The sequence below is a fragment of the Serinus canaria genome, chromosome 12 (assembly GCF_022539315.1).
Source record: "Serinus canaria isolate serCan28SL12 chromosome 12, serCan2020, whole genome shotgun sequence".
Classification (NCBI taxonomy): domain Eukaryota; kingdom Metazoa; phylum Chordata; class Aves; order Passeriformes; family Fringillidae; genus Serinus; species Serinus canaria.
In genome coordinates, this window is record NC_066326.1 from 6652003 (window position 1) to 6666336 (window position 14334).

Here is a 14334-nt window from a genome sequence, read left to right on the forward strand (position 1 = left end):
GCACTGGGAATTAAAGGCACTCAGCAGCACTTGGGTCCAATCCTGGCTCCTGCTGCAGATCCTGATCTGCTGACAGAGGATGCTCTCAGTGCCAGGGTGGTCCCTGTCTCTGAAGCCAGGGAGAGCCAAGTAGTGCTGCAGGACCTCCTTGGAGAGGAAAGGGGAGCACTCTGTGACTTGCTGCTGGAAAGTGCCAAACACCCTGAGTGATGGAAAGTGCCACATACCCTGAGTGATGGCAGTTTTCCCTTTATAGGCTGGGAGAGAGGAGCCCCTGCATTTAGCAGGGCTGGACAAGCAGAGGGATAGGTGACAATTCCCTGGCTCCTTTGATGACACTAGCAAGCAAAATACTGAGCTCCTGACACTGTCATAATGGGTATGTTAAACATCCCTGCCAGCAGCAAAGTGGTGCCTGGTTTGCAAACCAGGCAGTGGCTGGGGAGGGGACACAGCGGGTTTTGGGTGGTCTGTGGCCCTGCAGAAGGCTGGCAGTCCCCAAAGCTTTAAGTCAACATTAAGCAATAGCAGGGCTTCACTTGGCACCCTGAGGGGGGAAAACAGCCCAGCAAAGCATTCAGAAGGCAGAGACACCGTGCAGTTCCTGCTCTGAAACACTGGCACCTTGTGGCAGCTCAGCCCCAAACAGATACGCTGTGTCTGACTGTCCTGCTGGACATCGGGGTGGCCTCGGCACGGCTCCAAGAGCCAGGACACAAGAAGGAGCAACATCACACAGATGCATAAAAAGCCATCTTGCTCTGGGTAGCATTTAGTAACTAACAGCTGGGGAAGGAGGAGATCTGGAAATCTGTAATTGCACTTCCAGCCCTGTTTGTGGCCTCCCACAGCTACAAAAATGATAACCAGGAGGGTGGCATTACTTGGGATGCCCATGATCACTGTCTGGGGCCCTGACCACACAAAATGTGTCCAACCCAGGAAACTGCAAAGAGTAAACAAAGCTCATGATGTGAGCATCACCAGGGCAGTGCGGGGTCTGGACCCCACCTGCAGCACATCCACACTGTCACTCTTCAAGAAAGAGGTACCAGGGGCCATCACAGGGCTCCTCACTGCCTGCTGCATGTTGTAAGGAAGGAAACAATCATTTGAGATCCCTTTTTGGAAAAAAAAATATTTGGATCCTTTTGAATGCTGTAAGACCACATGAAATTATGGTCACAACAAGGCCTTATTTCATCATTTAAATATCTGAGATATAAGTATTCTCCCTGATTTTTTTTTTTCATATTTAGTAGTGAATGTCACATGTGTGTACCCAGCCCTTTTTCTCTCTGTGACTGCTGAATTACACATAAATATCAAAATATAGGCAAATATTTACTGGCAATAAATGTTGTGTGGGGTAATTTACTAGTACTTCATATGGTTACAAACCAAAACACGACATTTCAGTAATAACTAAACCCAGGAAAATTAAAACTCAGTTCCCCTACTCTTCTCACACCTAGCAGCTTATTTTTTAGCTAATTAAAAAGTGGCAAATCCAGAAATGAGAGAACGAAGAAATTCTTCTCCCACAGTACATAATGAATCTGTGGCTTTTACTGCCACAATGAGCTGAGGATTCCAAATCCAGCGAGGCTGACAGGGTGTGGGTGTTTCTGTGGACAGTGAGAATGGCCAGAGCTATAATGGTTACGAATGATGTGAATTTTGGAAGAGGGCAGACCTCCAGCTGTGGCTGCAAACCAATCTTTATTAGGGATTAGGAAAAGAGCTATGGTGACAGCCAGGTTATCTGCTTACAAGGGAGCTGCACATACTTTCCACCTTCCACCCGTTGCTGGAGGGACTGTCTGCAATAACTGTACGTTGGAGCTGGTTCCATTTTTTCCGTCTTCAATTTTTGTGAGCTAATCCCAGCTCACAAGCCACATTCACCCGTGTGTGCAATGCCTGAGCATTTGGAACATCAGCCTTACTTAGCAGAAAAAACCCCAACCATCCTTTTCTTCCCAAACAAGGCATGCAAAGAATAAACAGCATTCCTTAGCTCCAGAACACGCTGCCTAAGGAATAGAGCTGGGGACAAGATGCAGGAAAAAAAACCCAACCGTGCAAGACGTCTAAAAGTGTCTGTCGTAAATAAAACTAATGAATAGGCCTCTGAGCAAATGCAAAGGCCAAGAGGCAAATAACATAAACACTGCTGCAAGAGATCAGCATGCTGTTCCCTGCAAAGCATCACAGCCACCGCTCCTTGCGCAATCGATACAAAAGTGATTGCAGCTCCAAAAGAGAAACAGAAGACAAAGGAAAAACTGACTGCTCCTAAAGAAACAAAGGGACTGCCCAACTTAAACCACAGTTTTTCCTTTGTTTATTCTAAATACTATAACTACAAGCCAATAAATGAAAGGGGGGGAGGGGGGGAAGGCAGAATCAATGTAAAAAATACTAGCACTTATCAAAAACACAGCAGGCAGTAGTTTCTTCCAGCCATCTCCTCAATAATTCATGCCCAATATTCAGAAGCCAATCTTGGGAATACACAGTGCCAAAACAGTCATGAGAAGTGTTTCTCCCATCACCCAGATGCAAAGTACAACTCCAAAATAGAGGCACTGGCCTAAAGCATTGTACTTAAACCCCAATTCCAACAAATAACACCAAAATGTGTCTGGAGGAGCTCAGCTGTACAGCAAGCGTGGCCCAGGAGGCTAGGTGGGATCCTGCATCCCACAGGACAGCCCTGGGCACCCAAAAATGCCCTTTGCAGGAGCCAAGCACCCTGTACCTGCCCAACCACCCAGCTGTGTTCCACTCCAAAAGCACCAACTATGTTTTTATCTCATTGCCAGCTTCCAAGGGAATACAGTGGGTGATAGAGTTGCAAGGATAAAAAAAGGGTTTGACTTCAGGGATCAAATGGGGATGAACCTCAAGGGCTCCACACACAGGGCCATGGAAGCACAGGTGATGCCCCATCTGTACGTAACATGTGGCACAGACAATTTGTGGGCAGCCCTGGTGAGGAGAGAGAGCAGGGCAGGACCAGGGCCAGTGGGGACACGTGGGGACCATCCAGCCCTTCTGCCACCATCTCCTCCAAGGGAGGGAACATGCTCCAGCACTGGTAGTGTTTGCTGTGTGAGGTCAGGAAAGATAAAATCAAAGATATTTAATTAACAGATGGAGAAACATCAAGAAAAGCAAAATGAGAAGTAGATGAACAAAGGCCAGAATCAGATATGACTTCCCCACCATCCTGGATGAAATATACCTGAAACCAGGGATGTTTAGAGCCCCCATTATTTACTTGTTTTGAGCCACAAGCTCTGGTGTAACATATTTGAGCTCCTTTCTGAAACTACAAAGGCTACAAACCCACTCTTTCCTGAAACCCCTTCCAGGACCCCTTGTCCTTCCCCTGTGCTCAAACACCAGACAGACCCATCCTAGGTCTGTTCAGCCTTGTGGAGAGACAACTGAGAGGGCATCTCATCAATGTCTGTCAGTGTCTGCAGGGAGAGTGCCAAGGTGATGACCCAGGCTCTGCTCAGTGATGCCAAGCAACAGGAGAAGTGACAACGGGCACAAAGTGATGCACAGGAGGTTTCACCTGAAAATGAGGAAAAACTTTCCTGTGCAGTGACAGGAACAGATTGTCCAGAGTGGCTGCGGAGTCTCCCTCACTAGAAACATTCCATAATTACCTGACCACAGCCCTGCACCATGTGCTCTGGGATCACAGGATCACAGAATGATTCTATGGTTTCAGCTGGAAGGGCATTTTGAAGATCACCCAGTTCCAACCCCTGGCATGGGAAGGAACACTTTCCACTAGACCAGGAGCCCCTTCCAGCCTGGCTTTGGACACTTCCAGAGATGGGGACGCCACTTTCCCTGGGTGACCTGTGACTGAGGCCAGACCCGTCCCCGCCGCCCTCCGCCAGGGGCCGCCCCGCTCCGCCCGCCGCCAAGGACCTCCGCGCCGCCAGGGGGCGCCGCGCGGCGGAAGCGCGGGCCGCTTCCGCCGGTCGCGGCTGAGTCACTGCGCCGCGCCACCTCCCGCTGCCCAGAGCCGCCCGTCCTGCCGAGCCCCGGCCCCGCGGCCCCCGTCCCGCCGCCGCCATGCCGCTGGAGAACCTGGAGGAGGAGGGGCTGCCCAAGAACCCCGACCTCCGCATCGCCCAGCTCCGCTTCCTGCTCAGCCTGCGGCCCCGCGCACCCGACCCCGCCGCGCGCGACGAGCTGATGGCGGCGGTGCGGCTGCACAGTGAGTGGGGCCCGGGGGAGGCTCTGCGTGTGTGTGTGGGCCTGTCTGTCTGTCTGTCTGCTCGCCGGCCCCGGCTCCCACCGTGTGTCTGTGGAGCAGCCGTGTGACCGTCGGTGCTCATCGATCCCCGGGCAGGGGGTTGTGTACACGTCCCCCCGCAGTTCGGCATCGCTCTGCCCCGGGACTGACTCCTCCGGGGCAGGTCGAGGGCCCTGTCCCCAGCTCCGAGTGATCTTCCATCCTGCTGGGACTGCCAGAGCTCTGAGCTGAGCACCGCGGGCTGCTGTGCTCACAGGGGGATAAAGAGAATCACAGAACATCCTTAGCTGGAAGGGACCCACTTGGATCATCAAAGTCCGACTCTTGGTCCTGCACAGGATGCTCCACTCTGCCTGAGAGCATTGTCCAAGTGCTCCATGAGCTGTGCCCTGGGGAGCCTGTTCAGTGCCTAACCACCCTCTGGGGGAAGAACCTTCTCCTGATATCTAACTGAAACCTCCTCTGACACAGCTCCATGCTGTTTACTCAGGTCTTGTCGCTGGTTTTCAGAGAGCAGAGATCAGCACCTGACCCTCCACTTTGTCTCATGAGGAAGTTTTAGACAGCTTTGAGATCTCCCCTCAGTCTCCTCTTCTCTAGGCTGAGCATACCACATGCCCTCAGCTGCTCCTTATACATCCCCACCAGACCCTTCATCATCTTCATGTCCCTCCTTTGGATGGCTTTTAACAGTTTCATGTCCTTCTGGTATTGTGGTGCCCAAAACTGCCCCCAGAATTCAAGGTGAGGCCAAGGTAGAGAAAGTGCAAATGAGCTCAGTGAAAGGAAGCATGAGGGGCAAGGCCTGCAGAAGCAGGGGCTGTGCTGTGTCTGGATTCAGCAGGTACCTGGTCTCAGAAGGGATATCTGTAACGTTGACAGTCCTGTTGTCCTTTTAGGAACAAACACACTCTCTTTGCAGCAATGAACAGCAGAACCCTTCCTGCTTCTTTTTCAGACATGGCTCCATACTATGAAGCCTTGTGCAAATCTCTTGAGTGGCAGATGGACACGGATCTGCTGAACAAAATGAAGAAAGCCAATGAGGAGGAGCTGAAACGTCTTGACAACGAATTAGAAGATGCAGAAAAGATCTTGGGGGAGAGTGAAATCCGGGATGCAATGATGGCCAAGGCTGAGTACCTGTGCAGGATTGGGGACAAGGTTGGTGACAGCAGAGGCTTTATGGACTCATAGAAAACACTGCATGGGAACCCTGTTAGCTGGGCAGGTCCCACTGAGCACTGGGGGACTTGCAGAGCATTTTCTCTATGGCACAGCTCACACATGGCTGGCAGATAGGGGAGGGTCTTACTGAAATATAAATTATCTAGAAGCAAAACAGTCCTTGAAAGAAATTTTTTTGACAATGAGAAAAGTTTGCAAACACCATTATTTACTTTCCTTACACCTTAAGACTTTAGATCATGCAGCTGAATTTCAAGTTACAGAGTAGATTTTCATAGTCTTTAACTTTAAAAGATACATGAGGAACAGCTTTTCTAACTTGATTTAAACTTAGATACATTAAGATTATTCAGAATGCATAATATCAAAGTCACAACTACCAGTGGGAGACAACACATGTTCTTACAACAGGTATTTTGTGAATGTTCTAGGTGCTTTTAACATTCTTACAGTAGCAAATTCTGTTTTGCCAGGAGGGAGCTCTGACTGCATTCCGCAAGACTTACGACAAAACTGTGGCCTTGGGACATCGCCTGGATATCGTGTTCTATCTGCTCAGGATTGGCTTGTTTTATATGGACAATGACCTCATCACAAGGAACATTGAAAAGGCAAAAAGGTACTGCTGGGGTTGTCTGAGTGCACTAAAGCATTTTGGAAACAAGCTGTAAAAAAAGAAATGGAAGATAAATACTTTTCTGTGCAGAAATGACTGGGACTGGTTGTGAAGGAGAATCAGAGTGATGGGTGGGTGTTACTTTGTTTTAGAGCACTTCCTGCTCCTGGATTTTTTATGGGGGAGAAGAGAAAGGTTAAAATTTTGTGGTAGCTGTTTTCTAGCAGCTGGCTCAATTTGTATTTGTAGCCCAGATCCCACTCCCTCTTGGGGTGTGACTGCTCCCAGTGGCACCAAGCTGGCTCTGTAAAGAAGGAGCTTTTCCTCTAGAAGCAAGAGTGGCATGGTGTGTTTTGGTGCCATTGGTAGTTTCAGTGTCTCTCTGCTCCCAATGTGTTGAACCTCAGCAGTTCCTGTAGAAAGCTGTGGTTCCAGTCTCTCTGCTGCTGCCATGAGACACCAAGGCAGAGGAGGTTCCCACTTCTCTTGTTCTTGGGCAGGGATATTTTGTGTTGCCTTCTCAGCAGTTTTGTCTCATCCCTGCCCTTCTTACAGCCACACCAGTTTTGTGCACATCCTTAAAAAGTGGCAACCTGAATCTTTTTTTCTATGCTGCAGCTTTGATTTTAGCAGCAAAGGCAGTGGAAATCTGTTGCCAGGCTGACAGTAATGTTTACCTACACATCCACAGAGACTGTTGTCACAGCTGAAGAGGCTGTAAACTTTTCCTTTCATCTGAAACTTGCACTGTGTAAAAGCCTCTGGCCTCCTGTCCCAAGGAAGCCACTTTCCTACGCCAACAGGTGTACAAAGCCTGGGCTGTTTCAGCAAGCTCTAACATAAACCATGTTATTATCTCTCTAATCTCAAGGTATCATTTGATTTGTACCTGCTTCATATAACTTATTACATGACACATTTACATAAGTAAATATTCTTTGTTCTATTTTAAGTCTAATAGAAGAAGGAGGAGACTGGGACAGAAGAAACCGTCTCAAGGTGTACCAGGGCCTTTACTGTGTAGCCATTAGGGACTTCAAACAAGCAGCAGAGCTGTTCCTTGATACAGTTTCCACGTTTACCTCCTATGAACTGATGGATTACAAAACCTTTGTAACATACACTGTCTATGTCAGCATGATTGCCCTGGACAGGCCTGACCTGAGGGAGAAGGTAAGGAGAGCACGTGGAAGCACTGGTGCAAACTGACAGAGCCTTAACCTGTTCATCTTGAGGCTGAAGGGGATGGTGGTTAAAGATGTGTGTTTGTTTCAGGTGATTAAAGGAGCAGAGATCCTGGAAGCCTTGCACAGTTTGCCAGCTGTACGGCAGTATCTCTTCTCTCTGTACGAATGTCGTTATGCAGCCTTTTTCCAGTCACTAGGTAAGGCTGGGTTGTGTCCCTCAACACTGTTTCAGGTGTTTCAGTTGTTTCAGGTCATTCACAACTTTTGTGGAGTAGCTACAGTCTAAAACTAGAGCTATGTGCAGAACAAACTATGGAGATTTTTTTTAACAGTGACCTAAAACTTTCTACTTTGATTTTTCAAACAAAGAAAGACAAATTTCTCATCCAGTGAGCCTTGTGAAAGATCACATCTGATTAGGTGAAAAAGCACTTTGAAAATGGCTATGAAACACCATCTTACTTGAAGATCCAGATCAGGAAAGATTTGAAAGCTTTCTGTGTGAAAGGGTGACACCAAAGAAAAGCTCTTCAGAAAACCCTCATTCTTACCAGTTCTCAGACTGCTCGTTTTTCTTCTGTGAGAGAATACAAAAAAAGAGACATTTAGAAAAATCAAGGAAGAACCCTTGATTTTGTGGAAACCTAGGCCTGATGAGACTGAGTTAAAGGGCAGCATCTTCCTATTGCTGGCCTCATCCCAAGCCAAGAACCGATGCTGTCAGGGAAAAAAAAAATCACTTCAATGCCTGGAAGTTCTTGTAACTAGTTTAAGAGCTAGTAGCAGAAAATTAATATTATGTCCTTATAAAGGTGTGAGTAACAATGTTTCTTCAAGGAGTTACATACCGAGTCTGCTTGTTACCCAGCTCTGCGGGCAGCAGGTCCAGCTCCTGCCTTCAGCGAGGTGGTCCCTTCTGCCCCCTGAAAGAAAGATGCTGTGCATTTTTACAGGCTCCCATTAACTCTGCCCAGTATTGTTTGCATGTTCTTACACTCCTGGTTGCAGAAGTGATACAGATTACATTCATTTACTTCTGTTAGTGCAGAATCCCTTTCATATCTTGAGGCGTGCAAGAATACAACGTAGTTATGGTCACGCTTAATAACCGGTGCAGTGTGTTTTATTTACATAACTGATATATGACATTTCTTAAAAGTTACTGGCTTCTTTTATTTATTTTGCTTTTTTCTTTTCCTTTTCAGCTATTGTAGAGCAAGAGATGAAGAAAGACTGGCTGTTTGCACCTCACTACCGATACTACGTTCGGGAAATGCGGATCCACGCCTACAGCCAGCTCCTCGAGTCCTACCGGTCCCTGACGTTAGGGTACATGGCAGAAGCCTTTGGAGTCAGTGTAGAATTCATAGATCAGTAAGTTCTTTGCCTTTTCCAGTTCATAGAGATTTCCCTTTTTACCTTTTAAATATTTATGGTGATCTCATTGCGAGTAAAAATCTTTGTTCAGTTGTATTCTAAATATGCCAAGTTACGTTTCTATGGACGAGCGTGAGAACTGGTATTTTATTAGTTATTTTTGTTGTTCTTTATATGGCTGTATTTATTGACCTCCACATGATATGGAACTTTAGATTTTAGACAGCTTAGTTCACAGCTTTGCAAAAACTGAGCTGATCCAACTTTGGGGATCTGCACATTTTTTGTACTCTGCCAGTCTCGCTCTCTCATTTTGCTTGGTTTCTGTTATGTGGACAGGATCTGATGTTTTTCACTTAAATCAAACAACTGCTGTCCCAATTTGAAATTATTTTCTAGAAGAAAAACAACAGATTTAGATCATGATAAGAACAAGTGGTGAGTGAAGTGAGAAACGAACTTTCACTCTGTGTACATGAAACACATTATTTTCGAATGCCTTCACGAGAGTTATTCTTGTTTCAGAGAGCTTTCAGATTTTCTAACATAGAAAACTTACAGAAATATGGAAGTGCTTGAAATATTCAGAAATTAGTAAGTGTTTCAAGAGAAACCAAATACCATTTAATTCAAAAGTAATTTTTTTAAGTCATACTATTGCTTATGTTTTCCTGTAATTTATTTTGAGTTGTAACTTACCTTACTGTTGAGCACAGGTATATTTTCTTCTACTATCAGTGCTGTAGACCACCAGCTTATTAAATGAAACAATAATAATAAAATTTTAAAAAGCATTAACAAAAATTAAGTATTATTGAGATACTTTTCTAATTAATTGACTGACATGAAGCTATTTACCTCAGGATAAATTCCAAATAGCCACTCTGCATTACTGCTGCCTTTGGATTTGAAGAGTAATTGATACAAAGCTCAGTGATAAGTTTCACTAACTCAAGTGCAACACTTTGGCCTGAGGAGAAAGAACTAAGAGGTTTTGTGTTCAGGTCACTAAAAAGATTAATTTTGGTTGCAATGTCCAAGCCTTAATAAGATGAGGATGCATAAGATACCTGATGAAGATCCATAGGCTGTTGCTTCAGAAATAAAGCGTGTGTAACAGCAGTTTTCAGTGCTCTTAGGTCTACAAGTCCCTGGTGAAACAGGATTTAACTAACTTTTTTTCTTTATTTAGGGAGCTTTCAAGATTTATTGCAGCTGGGAGATTGCACTGCAAAATAGACAAAGTAAATGAGATTGTAGAAACAAACAGGTATGTAACAATTCCTGGAGGTTGTTTTTAACAGACCAGTCAAATTCTATATATTCTGATGACATTTACTACAGAAATGTTAAATGCTTTGGTATAAATCATATTCTCAGTTCTAACCCCCTGTTTTTTCCCCCATGATTCCTAGGCCTGATAGCAAGAATTGGCAGTACCAAGAAACCATCAAGAAAGGAGATTTGCTGCTAAACAGAATTCAGAAACTTTCCCGAGTAATTAATATGTAATTTTTTTAATGCAAGGGAATGCAAAATTTAGATGTTTAAAACATTTTGGAAGTAACCTATAAATATATTGCATAACTTGGGATACTGTAGGGAAAAAAATAACTAGCAAGAAAGGTAGTGTTTTTACTTTCCACTTCATTATGTACACACTGTTCTATTCTGGTGTATGGAACCCAGTTCATTTATTAAATGTATGATACCGTTGGTGATCTCTTGTATAGGCTTTGTTCCTTTCCTTGCCTGTATATCCAGTGTTCCATGTTGAACAGCTCTCTGTGTTCACGACCTGTGAACACAGAGAGCTCATGGCCACTTCATGCTTGCTGTTTTAAGACTTTCATATTGGAATCAGAGCTGAAAACAATCAGTTGCATAACAGTAAAGTGGTCAAAAGTTTTAGTGAAGGGTGCACACTGTTCAGAGAGGAGGGAGTCTTGCAATGAAGGGATTACAGCTTAAGGGAGAAGGAATAAGGAAGCAAGATATTAGGCTGAAGCAATGATTCAACCACAGAAACTACAGGACTAAAACTTTGGGAACGACTGGAACAAAATAGCTTCTCTCTTTAAACTGTTTTTCTGCAAACTGTTGAAAAGGAAGTCAGCAGGTGAGCAAAGCATTACATTTGGAATTATTGCCTGAGTTAGATTTGCAGATGTTAGTGGTGGTGGTGGGAGTGTGGAAGGGACTACTGCAGTCTGACAGAGCTGATCAGGTACTGCAGGGGTTACAGTTCCTTTCTTCCCAGCTGCTGAGGGATGAATGTCTCACTAGGCTGCTGCCATGCTGATGACACATGGTACCTGGCGTGGCAGAGCCTCCAGCAGCAGCTGCTTGCCCTGCTGGCCTGCCTTGAGGGGTTTTTCCCTCCTCCCAAAGAAGGCCTGGGAGTGAGTTCTGTGAGTCATCTTTTGATGCCGCTGCATTTGGAGCATTTACTGCCTGTATGCATTGCAGCTTCAGGGCTGGAAGGAACCCCAGCAGATGCGTGTACCCAAAGAGCAATCCTAGCATTTGGAAGCTACTGTGCCACAGACAGGACAGCTTGGAATTTCCCCTGCCCAGCCCTCCCACTGTAAGGTCATAGAGAGTCTTCTGTCCTGGAATTGATGCTGCCTGCCTGAGGTTGGACCCCTTGGTGCTGAGAGGCCATTTCTATTCTCTGATGAACTTTTCTCAAACCCAAAGTACAACCTCATGGTTTTGGGGTTTTTTTACTACTTACTGGAAGCTGTTTTGGTTGTTTCCCCCCTCCAAGAAGCAGCTGTTTAGTCCAAAGTTAAAGATTTACATTTCACATAGTACTAATTAGAAGAAAAGTCTGATCTTTCTTCAGAGTTATAAACAAGAACTCTAGTTTACCATGTGTCCAGCTCCGAGTCTCTGTTTTGTGTGTTCACACAGATACCATTTTGTATTAAGTTTTAATTGATAAAACCCAATAGTCAGACTTTTCAGACCTGCAATAACCTCTTTTGTTTTTCTCCTGTCTTTTTTTCTGTTCCATGCCAGATAAGTAGAGCTAGCTAGGAAGGCTTTAATCACTCTTACTTTTGGGAATATCTCCACCTTCCATAGGTGCAGGTGTGAAGCCTATCAGAAAACCATACTGTCTTCATGTCTTCACTGACTTGAGGAATTTCTGTTTGGTGCATAAATAAATTTTCCTTTCCATATTTATACATGACGTGGCCTTAATTAACTACATCAAAGTTTCCATTCTGCATATGTATTGCCAAACAGTTTTAGTGCTCCAAGATACTTGCAGAGCTATCAACCATTTTATCCTAACCATGGTCATCATGCAGTAGAAGACAAGCACTTCAGAATCTGGTGTTCTCTGCTCAGGTGGGTGAAAAATAGTGTTCCAAACAGAAGTACACAATCCTACTACAGCAAAGACCCCCCCCCCTTTAAAAAAGAAGATCCCAACTTGCCTTCACATTTCCTGATGCCAGCCTACATCCTGTAAAAGAGGATCCAGGGAGAGCCTGGAGATCTTCTGGACAAAGATTTTTGTGCCACAGCCTGGCAGGAAAGAGTCACAGCAATTTTTGCTGAACCTTTTAAGGCTTTGTGCAGCAGTTCAGGTCTCAGCCATGCCAAATAGTGGTGGGATAAAATTCTGGGAAAGGTGAAAAGCAGCACCTCCGGAAGCCCACAGCTGGAGGCACACGGTTTAGCCAGCATGGCTGTTCACATTGTTCTCCTGAAAAAAAAATTAAAGCAATCTGATACACAGGTTTTCCAAAGAGTAGGAATGCTGAGGGGTCCAGGGTGGTCAGACCTTGAGCTGATCAAGGGCATAATTTTGTCTATTCTCTTGTTTTAAAATGCCTTCTTCCATCTCTATGTCAAATCAGAAGCATTAGAACTTCTACTTCCTGATATAATTTCAAGTTGATTTTTACTGTCCCGTGATCATGTCAATTTTATAATCTGTTTATCTGATCTCATAATTTCCCTTTATTTAACTCTGATTGTGAGCAGCACTCCAGACACAGGCCTTCATGCCTTGCTTTTGACACCTTTCCATGGATTTATAGTCCACATGCCAAAGTTGTACATTCTCTCTTGTAATTTAAGCTTGGGCAGTTCCTTGAGCTGATGCCATTCTCCAATTTCGCTTTGCAAGGCTGACTTGACCCTCTCTACAAGGCAGCCAGAACCAGACAGAGATTTCAAGCCACAGCCTGAGCTTCTCTCTGCAATTCATTCCCTGCATTAATGGTGGGAAAGGAGGTAGGAAGGGCAGGAGATGGGCTGGTTTAGAATTTGTTAGTAAAGCTCTGATACAAAGCAGTTGAAATGTCATTTCTGTGCAGTTTCTGGCTCACCTGCCAACACCTCTGGTGCTTCTCTCGCTGAACACTGGGCTCCAGAGCTCAAGGTCCAGCCTTGCAGGCAAGGGACAAGGCACTGGCTTTAGGAAAAGTCATCAGTCATGGACAGGAAAGGACTCAGGTGAAGGGACCTAAACTGCAAAACGGAGGAAAAAAAATCTTCCAGCATTGTCAGAGACCACCAAACCCAAGCAGCAACACAGCCCCTGCTGATGCTGAAGAAAACTTTTTTTGTATCAATTTGGCCACAAATATCAACACCAGCTATTTCTCATAGGTTTGGACAAAACTTTTTGACCATTTCTCAGGCTGTTTTTCCTCCTTGGCAATAAAGTTTCAATCCACATTAGTTTGAACAAGTTCCTTAAAGGTTTTTGAAGTTTGTTGGGTCAGAAAAACCCCAAGCATATGCCACTTTTCCATGACAAAGCTCCCATGCTGCTTGTTAGAAACGAATCCAGCAGCTAACACAGCTCTGAGCCAACGCACTGAAAAAAGCATCTAGTCAAAATAAAAAGTCCCATGGTGGATCCTACAAGCTACATGCGTTTGATTACTTGTTGCAGCAGAACGTGGTAATAATGCACCATAAGAATTTGCATTTAAAAAAGCCAGGGCAAGCCCTCCTTTGGGTTGCTTTGGTAGTCGGTGTAAAAAAGACGCCCACGGAGCGGCGCTCCGGCCTTCGGAGAGCCCCAGGGCAGGCGGCCAACTCCGCACCCCGCATCCCGAGCGGCACAGCACGGCCGGGGACGGGCTGCAGCCTTTGAGCCCAGCACTGCCCCGCCAGCAGAGAGCAAACAACTTCGGGCCCCAGGACACATCTCCCCAGCTTTGATACTAAATGCAAAGGGCACTGACAAGATGCACAGATACACAAACCCTACACACAGGGAACGTCTGACCTGGAGTTTCATTGCATGCATTGGCAGTTTCCTACATCACCAAGTAACTGTCCCCAATATAAACTGGAGTATTTTCCTGTGAGGCAGTCACTGAGGGAGGGAAACTTTAACACCCGGTTCAGGGACATCTGCGCTTACTGGGTTCCACTTCAGCACCTGGTCAGAACCATTTTTCATCACTAACTCCTTTAGTGAGTGGAGTCACCAGAAGAGAGAACCCAAGGAGCAGCTCTGCTCTGCCCCGGGGTCAGGGCTCCCTGGCACTGCACTGCACCAAATGCAGCAAAGGAAGGGGAGAAGGAGAACACTCCAATTCCACAGAGCTCCGAGAGCTCAGGGTTACACAGGGTGAATGCACCTTTTTTCCCTTTCTTAACCTTGCCAGTTTTAGAGGACACTGAACTCTGTATTAAATGCAGTA

At 45.6% G+C, this 14334-nt stretch overlaps 1 protein-coding gene across 1 annotated transcript; it reads left to right on the plus strand.

The window, feature by feature from the left end:
- The first annotated feature begins 4019 nt into the window (after positions 1–4019).
- Positions 4020–10374, plus strand: PSMD6 (proteasome 26S subunit, non-ATPase 6). Its single transcript, XM_009091153.4, has 8 exons — positions 4020–4246; positions 5244–5449; positions 5947–6092; positions 7043–7262; positions 7365–7473; positions 8482–8650; positions 9846–9923; positions 10069–10374. The coding sequence occupies exons 1-8, from the start codon at positions 4102–4104 to the stop codon at positions 10163–10165; spliced, it is 1170 nt and encodes a 389-aa protein (XP_009089401.2). The 5' UTR covers positions 4020–4101; the 3' UTR covers positions 10166–10374.
- Positions 10375–14334: the final 3960 nt, after the last annotated feature.